We start from the raw sequence: 14,703 nt of genomic DNA, 5'->3' as shown, positions 1-14,703 counted from the left end.
TCTCACTTCATTAAGTAAGCGGCCTACTCTGTCCTTGGCCTTCCTCTTGCTTCTAATGAATTTGTAGAATGTTTTCTTGTTATCCTTTATATCTCTAGATATTTTAATCTCATTTTGTACCATGGCCTTTAATTTTGTCCCTACATGCTTTTGTTGTTTGTTTATGTTGGGGTGGGCAAACTACAGCTCATGGGCTGGATCTGGCCTGTGAGCCATTTTAAGCCGGCCCACAAGCCTCATCATGCGGCTCAGCCCCACTCCAGCACTCCGGCCGGGGCGCAGGGTCAGGGGGGCCACACCACGTGGCTCCAGGAAGCCACGGCATGGCCCTGTTCCAGCTCCTATTTGCTTCAATGGGAGCTCCAGGGGCGGTGCCTGTGGATGGAGCAGCGTGCAGAGCTGCCTGGCCGCAGCTTCACGTAGGAGCAAGAGAAGGGACACACCACTGCTTCCAGGAGCTGCTTGAGGTAAGCGCTGCTCAGCCTGCACCCCCTGAGCCTCTTCCCACACCCCAACCCTGATCCCTCTCCTGCTCTCCACACCCCTCGATCCCAGCCTGGAGCACCCTCCTGCACCCCAAACCTCTTATCCACAGCCCTGCCCCAGAGCCCATACCCCCAGCCGGAACCTGTACCCCTTTCTGTATCCCTGCCCCAGCCCGATCCCCCTCCCACCCTCCAAACCCCTCGGTCCCAGCCCAGAGCACCCTCCTACACCCCAAACTCCTTATCCCACCCTCCCCGAGCCTGCAACCTCCACCCATGCCCCCCCCCGCACCCTAAGCCCCAATTTTGTGAGCATTCATGGCCCACCATACAATTTCTGTTCCCTGATGTGGCCCTCGGGCCAAAAAGTTTGCCCACCCCGGTTTATATTCATCCTTTGTAATTTGACCTAGTTTCCACTTTTTTGTAGGATTCTCTTTTCAGTTTCAGATCATTGAAGACCTCCTGGATAAGCCAGGGTGGTCTCTTGCCATACTTCCTATGTTTCCTATGCAGTGGGATAGTTTGCTCTTGTGCCCTAAATAATGTCTCTTTGAAAAACTGCCAATTCTCTCCAAGTGTTTTGCTCCTTATACTTGCTTCCCATGGGATCTTACTTACCCACTTCCTGAGTTTGCTAAAATTGGCCTTTTTAAAATCTGTTATCTTTATTCTGCTGTTCTCCCTCCTACCGTTCCTTAGAACAGGGGTGGGAAAACTTTTTGGCCCGAGGGCCACATCCGGGATTTGAAACGGTAGGGAGGGCCGGGTAGGGAAGGCTGTGCCTCTCCAAACAGACTCGTCCCCACCCCTATCCAGCCCCTCCCACTTCCCACCCCCTCAATGACCCCCTCAAAACCTCTGACCCATCCAACCCCCCCTACTCCTTATCCCCTGACCACCATGACACTCAGAGCACCAGGACTGGCAGTCACGCTGCCTGGCCGGAGCCAGCCACGCCACCGCACAGTCTAAAATGCTAGCGGCATGGCGAGCTGAGGCTGTGGGGGAGGGGGAACAGCAAGAGAGGGGCCGGGGGCTCAGGGCCAGGCAGGACAGTCCTGCAGGCCACATGTAGTTTGCCCACCTAACTCTAACATGTCATGATCACTTTCACCCAAACTGCCTTCCACTTTCAAATGCTCAACCAGTTCCTCCCTATTTATCAAAATCAAATCTAGAACAGCCTATCCCCAGTAGCTTTCTCCACCTTCTGAAATAAAAAATGTCTCCAATACATTCCAAGAACCTGTTGGATAATCTGTGCCCTGCTGTGTTAGTTTCCCAACAGATATCTGTGTAGTTAAAGTCCCCCATCACCACCAAGTCCTGTACTTCAGATGATTTTGTAAGTTGTTTAAAAAAGTCTCATCCACCTCTTCTTCCTGGTTAGGTGGTCTGCTGTAGACCCCTACCATGACATCCTCCTTGTTTTTTACCCTTTTATCCTTACCCAGAGACTTTCAACAAGTCTGTCTCCTATTTCCATCTCAACCTCAGTCCAAGTGTAAACATTTTTAATATACAAGACAACATTTCCTCCCTTTTTTCCCTGCCTGTCCTTCCTGAACAAGCTGCACCCTTCTATACCAATATTCCACTCGTGTATTATCCCACCAAGTCTCTGAGTTTCGAACTACGTCACAGTTGTGTTTATTCACTAAGATTTCTAGTTCTTCCTGTTTATTCCCCACACTTCTCACATTAGTATACAGACAGCTAAGATACTGCTCTGATGTCCCCCCTATGTTCACTCTTGTCTCTCTCTTATCCCTGTTATAATGGCCCATGTTCCCCCCAGATTTCAATCCTTCTGCCAAGTCTCCATGTGTTTGACTTATCAGTGAGCTTTTGTCTCCTGCCCCCTTCGAGCCTAGTTTGTGAATGTTACTATAGGTCTGACATTATCACTAGTGCCCTGTGAAGCCATAAGTCAGGGAGAGAAGTATGGCGTGAGCAGTGGACTGGGTATCAGGAGCTCCCTGTTCTTGCAACCCTGGGTGCCTTGAACAAACCAGATGATCTTTCTGCTCAATTTCCCCATGTTGAAAATGGGGTGTTGGGCTTGAGTCCCAGTTATTTTGGTGCAAATCTCTGTGTGATGCTTTTATTTTCCATTCAGAATGGCCCTTTTGTTATAACTGAAACCTTTTGAAGTGTTAAATTTGTTAAGAAACAAAAAAATTACTTAGCCAAAAATCACTATTTATTATTAATGTTAATTAATCTTATTTACCAAGTACCTAAAGTGTGTGAGGTGCCTTGTAGTGTACACAAAGAAAGGGGGGGCTGTGAGGTTATGTGTAAGTTAGTAACTCAGACAGGTTTGCGCACCTTTATATTCAAACATCATTAGCCCGATTGTGATTTCCTACCCTCATGTAATTCCAATGAAGTAAATGGGGTTAGGGTTACACTAGCATATGAAGGGATCTAGGCCCCCTTGGAGCTACCTGCAGCTATTTGACAGATTTCTAAAGGACACTCATGCTCTGAGGAGCTGGAAGTTGTAAGGTAAGTCAGGGTGGGAGCTGGACAATATTCTGCCTCCTTGCTGTGTAAATGAGACCAGCTAAGAATCCTTTAAAGATGGTGGCACTTGTAGACAGCTCTACAAAAGCCAACACTAGTGTAATGAACTCAAATTTATCTGCATTCGCTCAGAATTCAGCCCTGTGACTCTCCATAAGTGACTCTAGATCAGGGGTCAGCAACCTTTCAGAAGCAGTGTGCCGAGTCTTCATTTATTCACCCTAATTTAAGGTTTTACGTGCCAGTAATACATTTTAATGGTTTTTAGAAAGTCTTTCTATACGTCTATAATAAGTAAACTATTGCTGTATGTAAAGTAAATAAGGTTTTAAAAATGTTTAAGAAGCTTAATTTAAAATTAAATTAAAATGCAGAGCCCCCCAGATGGGCAGCCAGGACCCGGGCAGTGTGAGTGCCACTGAAAATCAGCTCGCGTGCCGTCTTTGGCACAGATGCCATAGGTTGCCTACGCCTAATCTAGACCTTGTCTTTATGAGAAGAGTTGCAGTGGTCTAATTAAATCAGATTTAAATTGGTCTAGTTAAACTGCTGCAACCCCCTAATATAAATACAGTAAAACCGCTTTAACCCTTGCCAAAATCAATCCATTTTAAGATTAGTTTATTTAAACTAGTACAAATTTTCTCATGGGGGCCAGGCTTACATTCTATTAAGAAGAAAGTGTAACTCATTCAACATCAGGGCTGGCTCCAGGCACCAGCGAAGGAAGCAGGTGCCTGAGGCGGCCAATAGAAAGGGGCGGCACATCTGGGTCTTTGGCGGCACTTCGGCAGCAGCTCAAGCGCTCCACTTGAGTCTTTGGAGGCAATTCAGCAGCCGGTCTTTCACTTCGTCTCTTCCTCTTTGGAGGCACTTCGGCGGCAGCTCAATTGGCTTTTTCTTTTTCCTTTTTTTCCTTCACCACTTGGGGCATCAAAAAAGCTGGCACCGGCCCTACTCAACATATATCCGTACATTCTTTAGGCTTGCTTTGAATCCCCTCTGAATTTGGCCTATGGCCTCTGCCCTAGATTACAAAATTAAGTTTAGACATAACAGACAAAAATGGGGAAGAGTAGGGGGAGAAAAGGATCCCATCAAACAATATTTCAGTTTGTCAAGTCTTGCAATGTATTACAATTAGGCAGACTTGGCAGTAGAGAGAAGTGAACTCAAATCAATGGATCAGTTGGTGGCAATGTCCCAGAAGGAGTAGGAGCTGGGCTACCCAACACTCACCCCTCCTGCCAAAGCTGGTGATCCCAGTACATTTTCACTGGAGAAGTTAAGACTCTGAGTGTGCCAAAATCCATGCAATTAGCACATTTCAAATAATACTATGACAATACCACCATGCAAGACATGGAAACTAAATAGAATGCAGTCATGTTCCTTGGCATGAACTGAATTAAGCACAAGAATTCCACAACCCCTTCAAGATCCTGAGAGATACTTTTATTGGGTTGTGCCTAATGCTATCAAGACAACTCAGCCTTGGTCTAAGGCCAATAATTCCAGGAAAGATCCAGGGTTGAATTTGGCACTTTGTCACTTGCCAGTATTTTTTCTCCCAAGATTAATTTTATTTTGTAAAAAGCTAAAGTAGCTGGTAAAATATCCTGGTATAAATCCCTTCCCTCCCCTGCCTTTTCTGAAATTCTAATCTCTGCTCTTGCTCACTCTGCCAAATGAAAATCCATGCCCCTTCCTTAATTAACTTTCCATTGTGGATTATTCCCTGGAGGGAATTGAGATCTTGATTGTCATGTCCTCTGTCTTGTTCTGGTGTGTGCCTTCATCCAAATTTCCTCCCTGTACTTTACAAATCAGATTTGACTCTTTTCTTGCTGTGAAGGGGATTTATGTGGGTAATTCCTCTTTAGAGTTAATGGGAAATCCCCCAAACACAAGATTAGGCTCCTTTATGTAGCAGGTAGTTTCAGTTGTAAAAGGAGTCTGAATTTCCCTTTTTGATTCTCCTGTATTAGCAGATTGAAGCCCTAGGAAAAATTCCCTTCTGGCAGATACAGGCACTACTCTGTTTCCATGCATCAGAGCAGTGCATATGACAGTCTGATTTTAGTGGCTCTGTGGCACACAGACTTATTTTCCTAGTTCCCCTGAAAGCAATTACTTCTCTTGGTTATTTCAACGAGGGCTGTATAAACTCTTATGGCTATTTCTATAAGTGAGGGACTCTCACACAGGATTAAGTTCTGCCATTACTGATAAAATATGGGCTGGGTTGGCAAGGAGAAACTGAGCAGTGTTACCTTTGTTTGTGGCCCAAACAGCCATCCTGCATGCTTGGACAAAATGCATCACAGTAGGCATATCTTCTTATTGATGGGAAAAAAAATATTCCCCCCCAGCTAGCATGCTGCAGTCAGCACAGCACTAATTTAGCTAGAAGCCTGGTCATGCTTTGTTGAGATCATGTTAAACAGGTGATTTCAGCAAACTCACCCCTTTATGCTCTTTTAAGTCTTAGATAGGAGTATTGCGCTGCTACTGCACAGGAGCAGGGGGAAGAAATACCAGGGTGCCTGCTTTCCCCTGCCCTCAAGTGAACCCATGCAACATAGAGCGGGAATTGGCCCTCACTATGTACTCAGCAAAATACTGTTTGACTCGTACCTTGCTAGAGACAACTAGACTCATACTGATGGGTGTTGATATCTTCTGCTGTTCCCCTTCTGCTGTCTGTCCATCCACAGTCTGTATAGTGTCAAATATCCATAGTGGAAAGATTAACTAATGGGAGGGAGGACTTCTGTGCTGCTCAGAACAATCTCTGGCCTAAAACTGAAGTGCATTTTTTTTAAATTAGTGTTTGTGTGATAAATGAAGGCGGGGGGGGGGCGGGCTCCCTTTTATGGACACCCAGCCAGCCAGTTAACTATAAAACACCTGTTCTCTACTTGCTTTATCAGTAAAGAGTTAGAAAGTCCATAGGTAAAAGGAAGGGAGTGGGAACCTGACCAAAAGAGCCAATGGAAGGCTGGAACTTTTTAAAATTGGGGAAAAAAACTTCCCCTTTTTCTGTCTGTGTTGTTCTCCCAGAGAGCAGAAATAGGGCTGGAACTATGCTGTAAAAAGCATTGGGACAGTTTGAAAAATCATCAGATCATACCTAGAAACTACTCATTTGAAACCCCAGATATGTAAGTAGATCAGGAAATGCCTAGGAAGACGTGATTAGGTTTATCACTTTTATTTCTTTATGGTTTGTGGACTCCTCTGTGCTAACCCCAAATGCTTAATTATTGTATTTGCTCTTTTTAAATCTAGCAATAGCCTAAGTGTTCAGATGTATTTTTCTTTCTTTTTGTTTTTAATAAAATTTGCCTTTTTTAAAAACAGGATTGGATTTTTGTATCCTAAGAGGTTTGTGCACGTTGTTTAATTAGCTGGCAGTGACAGATGACTTCCTCTTTTTCTTTCTCAGCTCTTCCCCAGAGGCAGGGAGTGAAAGGACTTGAGGGTACCCCACAGGAAGGAAGGAATTCCCAAGTGCACCTTTCTGGGTTCTCAAAGGGGTTTTTTGCACTCGGGTGGTGGCAGCATCCACCCATCCAAGGTCAGAAAAAAGCTGTAACCTTGCGAGTTTAATACAAGCCTGGAGTGGCCGGTATTAATTTTTAGAAACCTTGAGGCCTCCCACCTTCTGCACTCAAAGTGCCAGAGTGGGGAATCACCCTTGAAGCTTGTATAAAGAAAAAGTCCTGACTACAGACCTTGTAATCTGTAAAGGAACTGGTCTACCTCTTTTCTTTTTCATGGTCATAAAAGGTATTTTGACTTTTGTTACTTTCTTCAACGTCTTAGGCCTTGTCTAGACTACAGCTGCTTTATAGCTATACTGGCAGAGACCCCAAGTGTAGATACAGTATATACCAACAGGAGGAGTATTTCTGTCAGCATAGTAACACCATCTCTATCTCCTCAAATGATGCTGGCAGAAGGATTCTTCTCTCAGTATAGCTGTCATTACACTGAGGCTTTTACAGGTATAGCGCTGTCAGCTCCGAGGCAAGGGCGGGAGGGAAGAGGGGTTCACATTCCTGACTGACATAGCTATACTGACAAAACTTTATAATAGATCTGACCCATATCTTTCTACAGTCGGAATCCTGGGGGATCCAGAAACCTAGTTCCTATGCAAGATATCTAGAGGCTAGGGTCCTGTGCAGAGATGTGCTGAGTGCCCTCAATTATTCTGTGCGTGTTTTAAGAAATATGTGACTAATATATTTCTCCTTTCAAAACACATGGAAAAGAAAGGACCACAATGTGAGGATTCTGCTGTTTGTGAACAGTATATACTTTATCTTGCTTTTGATAGCCGGGTGATGTTTCCTGAAGCCAGTCTTCGGCAATTAACTTTAGCCTATGTTTAATCAAATTCCAAACAAGGTGGATAGGTTTGTCTCTAAGCACTTTCAGCTCAACATGCCTAAAAGCTCAGACAGCAAAAGCAAGCATGACTGAGTTATTTGGCAACTCACTATTACTATTTAAGTCTATTTGATTTTATGGTTGGATTAACTTGTATCTCCCAGGACTCTGTTCCACGGCTATGATTCTTTTATTAGTGCAGAGTTATATAGGGCAGCAATGTCTTATTATTCAGTAATTCTATCAGGATAACAAGTGAGATGGTGGATTTTTATTTTGAAAATGTCATATTGGAGCTTTTTATTTTTTAAAAAATGTTTGCTACGTTGGTACATAGCAGGGAAAACGTTATGCAGCAGCAGTCAGATGGATACTACTTACACTTGTGTGTCCTTTTCAAAACAAAGCCAATGCGGTGTAGGTGTAACAAAAGCCTGCAGCTTCAGGTTAAATTATGTAAGTGAACCCAGGTAGAAACCCTTGAATACATGCACTCCAGGCCGGACCATAGAAAATCAGAATTCCACCAAAGGTAGAGTGAGGATAAGAAGAATGAATTCCTTCTTGAAAACCTAACTTAGATAGGGAGAAGCTTCTAATGTTCTGATGGTGAGCCCAAGCCTGCAAGCCTTACTCACATGAGCAGTCCCACTGAAGGATTACTCAGATGGGTAACAGCTAAAGCATCAGGCTGGGTCTAACAAATAATATACTAAAACAGCAAATGTAGTTTGCAATGCATGTCCTCTTAAATTAAACTGGGACATTGCTGACTGAAAGAATATGCTGCAAAAATCTACGAGTAATACATACTTAAGGCCAAAAATATTCTAAATTAAATCCAGTAAGTTAATATGAAGTATATTGGCTGCATCTTAAAAAGAAACCAGTTTTTGATTTATATAGCTAAGCTGTACAAGCATCGGAATGAACAGAAGATAGAACACTGTCAGAACAGAAATCAAATACCAATATAGCTGTGTGAAATTTGGATCTGTATTTTTAGGTACACACACCCACACACATATGCAGCCTCACTGGCTTATTCCTCTCCTCTAATACAATCAGGGATGCCTCCAGCAGGAACATGAGACCAGGCACATTTCTAACCCAATTTATCTACACCACCCCCACTTAACTAAATACTGTATCATGCAACAGTTTGATTCCCCCCTACTCCCAGTGACTCTAGCCTTCTTCTGTAGTCTCATCATAATTTTTCCTTAGGAACACAGAAATTGCTCTACTGGATTAAACCTGAAGTCTGTCCAGTTACCATCTTGTCTTTGAGAGAGGCCAGCGACCGCTGACTTAGAGGAAGGGGTAAGAACCCGGCAGTAGGCAGATGTGGAATAATCTCTCTACTAGTTAAGAGATTGGTTTAAGCCCTGAGCATGAGGTTTAATATCCTCTCTAAAATTTTAGTTATAATTCCAGATTATTGTTGTATGCCTTTAAAAAAAATACTCCATACATCAGTCCACTGTACAGGTACATCTTTCCTTACTCAGGAGGTAGATGATGTACAGGGTTCTCATCATTGCACCACTTCAGTATCCATCGCCTCAGTAATCTGGCTATCAAACCCATGAGCAGCATCTGCCTCCAAATTTAAGACTGGACAATTTTACTGCTGGCTCACGACACCGTCTCTCATTTCAGATTCTCACCACATCCATCTGAGCCAATAGGTCATGTGCCTATCTTCCCTTCTGACCTTCCTTGTCCTATCTTCCGTAAGCCCCCCAGGGCCTTGTTCTCTTCTGTAGCAACCTGACTCACTTCAGATACACCACGCAGGTCTTGGAGAGTTTTAGGCCTCTCTCCATTCTGAAATTCCTATTTGTTGCATACAATGGTGGAAAATTCTCATTACAGAAACCTCTGCTAAAATGGTTATGTATAACTTGCCTGCATTTTGGGCCAGGAGGCAACCAACCTGATGTGGGGACCAAGAAGATACCTGGGCTTCCTCCCAACATGATTTCAGAGATAAAGTGCTCAGTCCTAGTGTGGAGAACTGACAGACACCAGAGAAGCAGTTCCATCAACATATGGAGGAACAAGTAAGGCTTTAGTAGGCTGCATGCTATTTATTCTCACTTGTAAATGGAATAGTATATACAGCACACAGGGCTTTGCTATGCTGTAGCATTAGGTTCCAGAGAGCTGACTTAGGAATAGCACCTCCCACTTTTCCAATGAGATGTATCCCCTTTTCTCCACGCCCTCCTGTCCCACTTAATAGACCTACCTTTCTAGTCACTATGCAGTGATTGATATTGTCACAAAAAATTAATGTCACCATGTCCTTGAATACCCCAGAGCTTCCCCACCACTACTCACTCATTCCTGAAAAGTGACTGTCCAGTGATAACAGATTTTAAGAAAGCTAGTTTAAATTATTCCCTAAATGTACCACAATGAACTTTAATTTAAACCATTAAAAAAACATCAACCCACACAGTTAGCTTTCTGGAATTTATTTCTTTTTTTAATACAGAGAAAATGCAACAAAAAAATCCTGTAACACCACACACAAACAATATCATAACCAATTATTTTAATGTCATCAACATTCATTTGCTATGTACATACTTTTCCCTCTGCAAAAGTGCATTCTAAAAATGTCTCTACAAGAAACCTTTACTGATAAGTTGTTTTTTGTAAAAGGTTTTATTGGTGACATCACAATGTATTTGTCCATGGTTACCTGATACAGTAAAGTGAGCAGTATAAAACTAAAGAAACTGGGTTAAATGTCTCCCTCTCGTCAGAATACATTTACTGAAATTTACTGATTCCTTCAACTAAAGCACCTTAGAAATTCATTTTTATAGACTAATTACTACTAGACAAATAAATGCAAATTCTGTATTTTTAGCTCAATACGGTACAAAGTATTTGATTTTTTTTAAAATGACTTTATAGCAACAGACAGAACAAGAATTTCACCCAGTTCATGTTGGAAGATATCATACATTTTAGTATGTAAAATTATCTATTTTGTTAATTACATGTACCAAAATCCGGTTTTAGAAGTCCTATTGATGGAAAAAATAATCTGCATATATGCAATGTAAAATCTCTCTCAATGCAAGCATCTCCTTTGGAAAGTTCATTTGGAGATTGTAGATATAAAGAGTACACGTCCTCACTACGCACAGGAGTAACAGGCATATAGAGTGAGCAGAATGAACACCCAAAATTCAATGGACTGTATTATGGCTTATGAATGCATGTTTCACATGCATCTCTTTAAGCAGACCACAGTGGAGGGAAAGGGAGACAAGGAGGAGGACTTGAGCCAGACACTCCAAGCAACCAGTTTTTTAAACAAGACAAATTGTTTCCTAGTTGAAACATTTAAAAGCTCAAGACATTTTCCACCCCTCACCAAGGTGCAAAACAAATCAATTTAAGTTTCCAGTTTAATTCTTAATGTGTATTTTAAAAGCCACCACTGGGTCCCAGCCCTGTAATTTGGATCCCTGCACATGTGCAGAGCCCAGCTGAAGTCTGCATGGGGAAAAAACGGTCTGCCTGTACAGATTAGATTGCAAGACTGAGGTCTTAGTTGGTATGTTAAGCAAATATAACTTTAGGTAATGTAACTTGAGCTCCAGTTCTCACTATCATCAAGAAGCACAAAAAGCATTTTCTACAAATTTGGGACAATTTACTTTGCAGGGGAGGGTAAGAGGAATATTTTTATAGTTCAGTTGGCTTTCAATAAGGATACTTTTTACCCATGTGACGCTAACTCCTACCTGAAAATTGTATTTTTATAAGAAAATAGGCATTGTTTCAAGCAGTAGCATCGATGCATTCAATAGCAAAATAAAAAGTTTCTCGAGACTTACATTGTTTTATTTTCTTGGACTGTGTTGCGCCTACAGTCCTCTAAACACTTTCTTTCAAGACAACCTTAAACATGCTTTATCCCATCACATTGTTTGTTGAGTTCTCGGCACTGCTCTGCAGATACTGTAGTCTTTGTCATACCTTTATCCTTTTTAAAAAATGGCCAAAGTCCTATTTTGCCTGTATTCGTACTTCAGATTGTCATATATAAAGTAAGTCATTGAATGAAAGATATATTAACTGGGATATTTAGGAAAGTCCCAAAGAAATCAAGATTCTGATTCTCCGCTCCCTTGTATAGTCATTTACACCTTGACAAAGTGAGTGAAAAGCAGGTATAGAATGCTACCATTCTCATTTTCTTTGATACCCACTTTGCACTGGTATAAATGACCACCTGAGACTCAAGGCAGAGAAGAATCAGGCCCAAATATTGAACAATACAGCAATCCAAGTGCCCTCTGTTCCTCTCCTTATGTTTAAAGCAGTTTAATCATTGCAACATAATTTAGATCACTAAGATGGGTGCAGTAGACTATATTTACAAACCAGTCAGTTAAAAGAGATTTTGATAATGCTTTCAGGCACACATGCTAGATCATTTGAAAAATAACTAAATACTTAGCCATCGAGTACACAGGTGACTCCTGTGTATCAAAATACAGTCTACATGTCTTGAGGGCTTGTCTTCACTGCAGAGTTAAACTTGAATTATAACTCTAGACCAGTGGTCCCCAAACTTCTTGGCTGGCGGACGCCAGCCGATGGACCACTGCAGCGGTGGAGCACCCGCTGAAATGCCGCCAAATTTCGGCAGCATTTCGGCAGCGGCACCTCTCGATGACGTCGCTTGCCGTCGATAAGTGATATCATCAAGAGGTGTCCCCACCGAAATTCAGGAGCGATACTTCTCAATGACGTCACTTGTCGATGGCAAGCAGCGTCATCAAGAAGCGTCACCCCCGAAATGCCGCTGAAATTCGGCGGCATTTCGGTGGGTGCTCTCCCGGGGGCCAGGATGCGCGCGCATTAAGATGCCCCCGCAGGCACTGCGTTAGGGACCACTGCTCTAGACCCACCCTCCCACCCACTAACCCTTAACTCAAATGCTTTTAACTCAAGTTGGCTGGCCTGTCAGGGGATTCAGGCTGCAGCTCAAGTTAGCACAACACCTCAGCTGCTAACACAACCTTTCTGCAGCTCAAGTTATATTTTGCAGAGTGGCCTCTCTCACTCGAGTGAGGCTAACTTGAAAAGAGAAAACTCTGTCGTGAAGACAGTGGTCTTGTCTACACTACAGAGCCTTTATCAGTCATAGCCTTGTTAGCAAAGAACCCTACTGGAGATGGAGCTCATGAGGACAAAAGAAGACATACTGCCAGCGTAGCTACACCACCTTCCTGAATTCCCTGAAGGCCACTTCTGTTGGTATAGCATCTACACTGGTTGTTTTGCCAGCATAGCTATGTCAGCTAGAGGTGTGTGTGTGTGTGTGAGATTCCTCCCTCCCCCATATTCCTAGCCAACATAGCTATGCCAACAAAACATTATAGAGTTGTTGTCCAAGCCATAGCCTCATGAAAGGAAAAATATGCACTGAATTTCTTTGTGAATACAAAATCAGTCATTAAATAACCTGGGCACAGAGTTCAAGTACCAGGTATATGGTATTTAAAAAAAAAAAAAAAAACAGGTAGAAAACAGTCAATACAGTAGGTCACCATTTTTCTTTTGTTTTTCACCCACTTTGGTTGCATGTTTTTTGCATTCTTTTATAGGACATGCAGAATATCAAAGCCATTTTAAATTCATACTTGCAATAAAAATTAACAATTATAATCTGGGAAACCCATATTTTGTTGTATAAACAGTGTCTTACCACTTAAATACTGTTAGTTTTTTTAATGTGATAACAGATACCATAGTGATGAATGTGGTACAAAGAAAACTTAGATTGATCTTGAAGAGTCAAGTAATAGACTTTTTATTTTTAAATTCTTGCACAGAAGAAAAATAGGGAAACAAAGAAAGAGAACACTGGCAAGCTCCACGGAGAAAACCCTTCTGATACCAATTCATTATCTGGTATAGTTTATTACATGTGGGAATGTAAAAAAAAATTACACTCAACGTTTTTAAAATAAATATCATTTCCAAGTCCTTAGAATCAATTGGACAATATCTGGATTTACATATTTTTGAAAGACTAAGGTGCAGTGGCTATTTCAGCAAATGTACTAAACTTTGTTTGAAATAAAGTCATGCCGCATTCTCATACTAATATGGCACAAAGACCTCACAGTGCTCACAGATCTGACTCAGCCCAGATCCTATTTTTCAAGATCCTCTTTACAAGTCAGTCATACCAACCTCAGGCATGCTGTCTAAAGTTCCAACCCCACCACACATGTGCACACACATACACCTTCATAACTGGTTTGCAGTGGACCATGTCTTCCTTTATGTTCCTTCTGTGCATCACAACAAAGTTCTAAAAATATTTGCAAAGCAAATAACTTTATTTAAAGTGTATTAAAATCAAGCTTGTTTTTGTATAAACAATTGACCTGACTGCTAAAATTACAACACTGGTGGAAACAGTACTATCTCCATACAATCTGTCAGTGAGGGTAACTCATATCAAATTTATACTGCAGGAAGACACCATGCCAAAAAAGATTTTTAAGGTAACATTTTCTGGCACAGATTTACATTCACTCGTCACAATATTTTCGTTTACCCAATTCTGGGAATCTGAAAGCAGACCAGCTAATATAATTTAAGATTTTTTTTAGGTCTAATCCTGCTCCCATTGAAGTCAATGATAAAGATCCTAAAGAATTCAGTGGTAACAAGATTGGGTCCTTCATGAAGATTTCCCCTCTCACCAAGCCCTAAGGGTGGTGGGGCCACAAAATCTTCCATTTCCAAATGGGGCTCATCCTGTTTTCTAAAAACCTTTCCACCCCTTTAAGCTCTTCTGTGATGATACAAAATTAAAACCAAAACATTTAAGCTGAAATTTCCCCACTCTTGGCATTAGTTGGCTTGCCTCCACCCTTTGCTGAAATCTTGTCAGGAGGACCAGGTCTTAATAACACATATATACATATTAATATTATATGTACATAGACACACAAAGAAGCTGCTCTTTCAGTTAGAAAAGAAATTAATTTTGTCACAGAATGGATCCTATAAAAAGGTGTCTAATAAAGTAGTAATACCCATAAAATAGCTATTACTAAAGCAAAGCTTTCGTCAATAAGCCTCCAGAACTTTAAATGAAGAGAATGGCTTCACAAAGTGGTAGTCTAGATTTCCACAGTGCGGGCACTGCTGGACGTTGCTGTATTCAGAGAAATACTGCATCCCAATCCGTACATCTATTACTGGCTTTCCACAGTGCTTACAGTTCAGTCGAGCC

The 14,703-nt window shown here is 41.9% G+C and overlaps 1 protein-coding gene across 2 annotated transcripts in view; it reads right to left on the bottom strand.

The window, feature by feature from the left end:
• Nucleotides 1-9,882: 9,882 nt before the first annotated feature.
• HECA (hdc homolog, cell cycle regulator) overlaps nucleotides 9,883-14,703 on the bottom strand; it is a 46,527-nt gene continuing 41,706 nt past the window's right edge. For both annotated transcript variants that reach the window (XM_032769226.2, XM_032769229.2), the window contains exon 4: nucleotides 9,883-14,702. In XM_032769226.2, the coding sequence (XP_032625117.1) occupies nucleotides 14,538-14,702 (165 nt within the window). In that variant the 3' untranslated portion in view covers nucleotides 9,883-14,537. The remainder of the gene's footprint in view (nucleotide 14,703) is intronic.

Source organism: Chelonoidis abingdonii, chromosome 3, assembly GCF_003597395.2.
Source record: "Chelonoidis abingdonii isolate Lonesome George chromosome 3, CheloAbing_2.0, whole genome shotgun sequence".
Taxonomy (NCBI): domain Eukaryota; kingdom Metazoa; phylum Chordata; order Testudines; family Testudinidae; genus Chelonoidis; species Chelonoidis abingdonii.
This window is presented reverse-complemented; position numbering and strand designations above follow the sequence as displayed.